Source organism: Tupaia chinensis, unplaced genomic scaffold (assembly GCF_000334495.1).
Source record: "Tupaia chinensis unplaced genomic scaffold, TupChi_1.0 Scaffold000066_1, whole genome shotgun sequence".
Lineage (NCBI taxonomy): Eukaryota > Metazoa > Chordata > Mammalia > Scandentia > Tupaiidae > Tupaia > Tupaia belangeri.
This window is the reverse complement of record NW_006159525.1, coordinates 1,036,473-1,038,474: the sequence shown is the minus strand read 5'-3', so window position 1 is coordinate 1,038,474 and position 2,002 is coordinate 1,036,473. Positions and strand designations below refer to the sequence as shown.

General features: G+C 62.1%; 1 protein-coding gene across 1 annotated transcript in view; it reads right to left on the bottom strand.

Moving 5' to 3' along the window:
* The window catches only part of LOC102501742 (piezo-type mechanosensitive ion channel component 2), a 76,377-nt gene that overhangs the window by 18,526 nt on the left and 55,849 nt on the right, over positions 1–2,002 (bottom strand). The window contains exon 41 of the mRNA XM_027766593.1: positions 577–735. Coding sequence (XP_027622394.1) covers positions 577–735 — 159 coding nt within the window. The remainder of the gene's footprint in view (positions 1–576; positions 736–2,002) is intronic.

Genomic DNA, 2,002 nt, shown 5'->3' with positions numbered 1-2,002 from the left:
AGCCATCACCCCCCCAGCCATCACCACCTGCCAGCCACCAGCCCCCTAGCCATCACCACCCCAGCCACCAACCCCCTAGCCATCATCCCCTCAGTCATCCCAACCCCCATGTCTGTTCTCCACCCTTTCAGCAAGTCATCTGACTCCCAGACCCTGTGCTGAGCATGTAGACAATGTGGGTGAGCAAGAGAGACAGACATTCCAGCAGGGGGGCCCCAACAACAGACGGGCAGACCCTGGGTGGTGATAAGTCACACCGGAAGTAAGCAAGAGTGGAAGGGCCCCTGCTGCTCAGCAGGCTGGGAGAGGAGGAGCCACTGCGGGATGGAGGCGCTAAGCGGAGAGTGAGAAGGAGGTGGGCACACCCCGGAACACAGGGGCTGCAGGGCCCCGAAGAATGGGGATGCAAAGGGAGGCGGGAGATGGGGCAGGAGCAGCCGTGGGACAGCTGCAGCACCATCCTGCCTTCTACCAAGGGGAGCGATTTTTCCAGCCCTGCCGTTGCCTCTATGGCACTGCCGAGTCCTGCCAGCACCTGCTGTGCAGACCCAGGCAGGTGCGTCGGAGGTCACTCACCCTTTGAACAGGAAGAGGTTGAGGAGGTTGAAGTTCTTGGTCAGGAAATTGCCCAGGATCCGGTTCGGGTAGCCGCATTTGATCTGGTAGGCAGACAGGCCAAAGTAGACGCATTTCACCAGGTACCAGGCCTGCGCCACGGAGTTGAGATGGAACCTCCTGCAATGCCAGGAAAGCTGACCCTCAGGCCTCTGTGGGCCCGCCCTCCCCCAGGACCTAGGGGTCTAAGCTCAGCTGTCTTCCTCACCTCGGGGCACAGGCAGCTCACCGGGCTCAGAATAACTGTCACTGGGGAAAGGCAGGAGAAGATAAACCGCCTCTACCAAACGATTTGATTTGGAGGTGGCCTCTGGGGACCCCAACTGCCTCGGCTTCCCTGGGAGAGGTGAGTTTGTAGCCTCCCTCCTCCTGCATGACAAAGGAGCCCAGCGCAGGCAGCTGCCGCCCCCTAAACCTCAGCCCTCCCAGCCTGCCTGCAGCTGCTGATTTATCATTAAGAGAATCCTTAACTCAACCACAGAGGCCCTTCCAGCAGCAGCTCCGCCTGAGGAGTTCAGGGGAGGCCCTGGGCACCTGCCTGGGTGGCTCCATGTCCCCACTGCTCTCACTCTGGGCCTGGGGCCCCACGCATGGGCAGCAGGTTGAGGCCACCTTGTACTGCACTGAGTCTCGGTGGGGACCTGGGCACCTCTGTCCTCCTGGTGGGCCTGGCCTCCTGCCTTTGAGTGAGGAGGAAGCAAAGTTGCTGCTGTCCCCTGCAGGGGGTCCCGGGAGCCGCCAGGGGACATTGTTGAGGCCTATAATACACCTCCTCCGCTAGAGGACGTTGTTGAGGCCTGATAATACACCTCCTCTAGGGGACGCTGTTGATACAACACGCCCAGGCCAGGGGACGCTGTCGGTACAATACGCCCAGGCCAGGGGACGCTGTCGATACAACACGCCCAGGCCAGGGGATGCTGTCGGTACAATACGCCCAGGCCAGGGGACGCTGTCGATACAACACGCCCAGGCCAGGGGACGCTGTCGGTACAATACGCCCAGGCCAGGGGACGCTGTCGATACAACACGCCCAGGCCAGGGGACGCTGTCGGTACAATACGCCCAGGCCAGGGGACGCTGTCGATACAACACGCCCAGGCCAGGGGACGCTGTCGGTACAATACGCCCAGGCCAGGGGACGCTGTCGATACAACACGCCCAGGCCAGGGGACGCTGTCAGTACAACACGCCCAGGCCAGGGGACGCTGTCGGTACAATACGCCCAGGACAGGGGACGCTGTCGGTACAATACGCCCAGGACAGGGGACGCTGTCGGTACAATACGCCCAGGCCAGGGGATGCTGTCGGTACAATACGCCCAGGCCAGGGGATGCTGTCGATACAACACGCCCAGGCCAGGGGACGCTGGCCGGAGCAGCAGCCC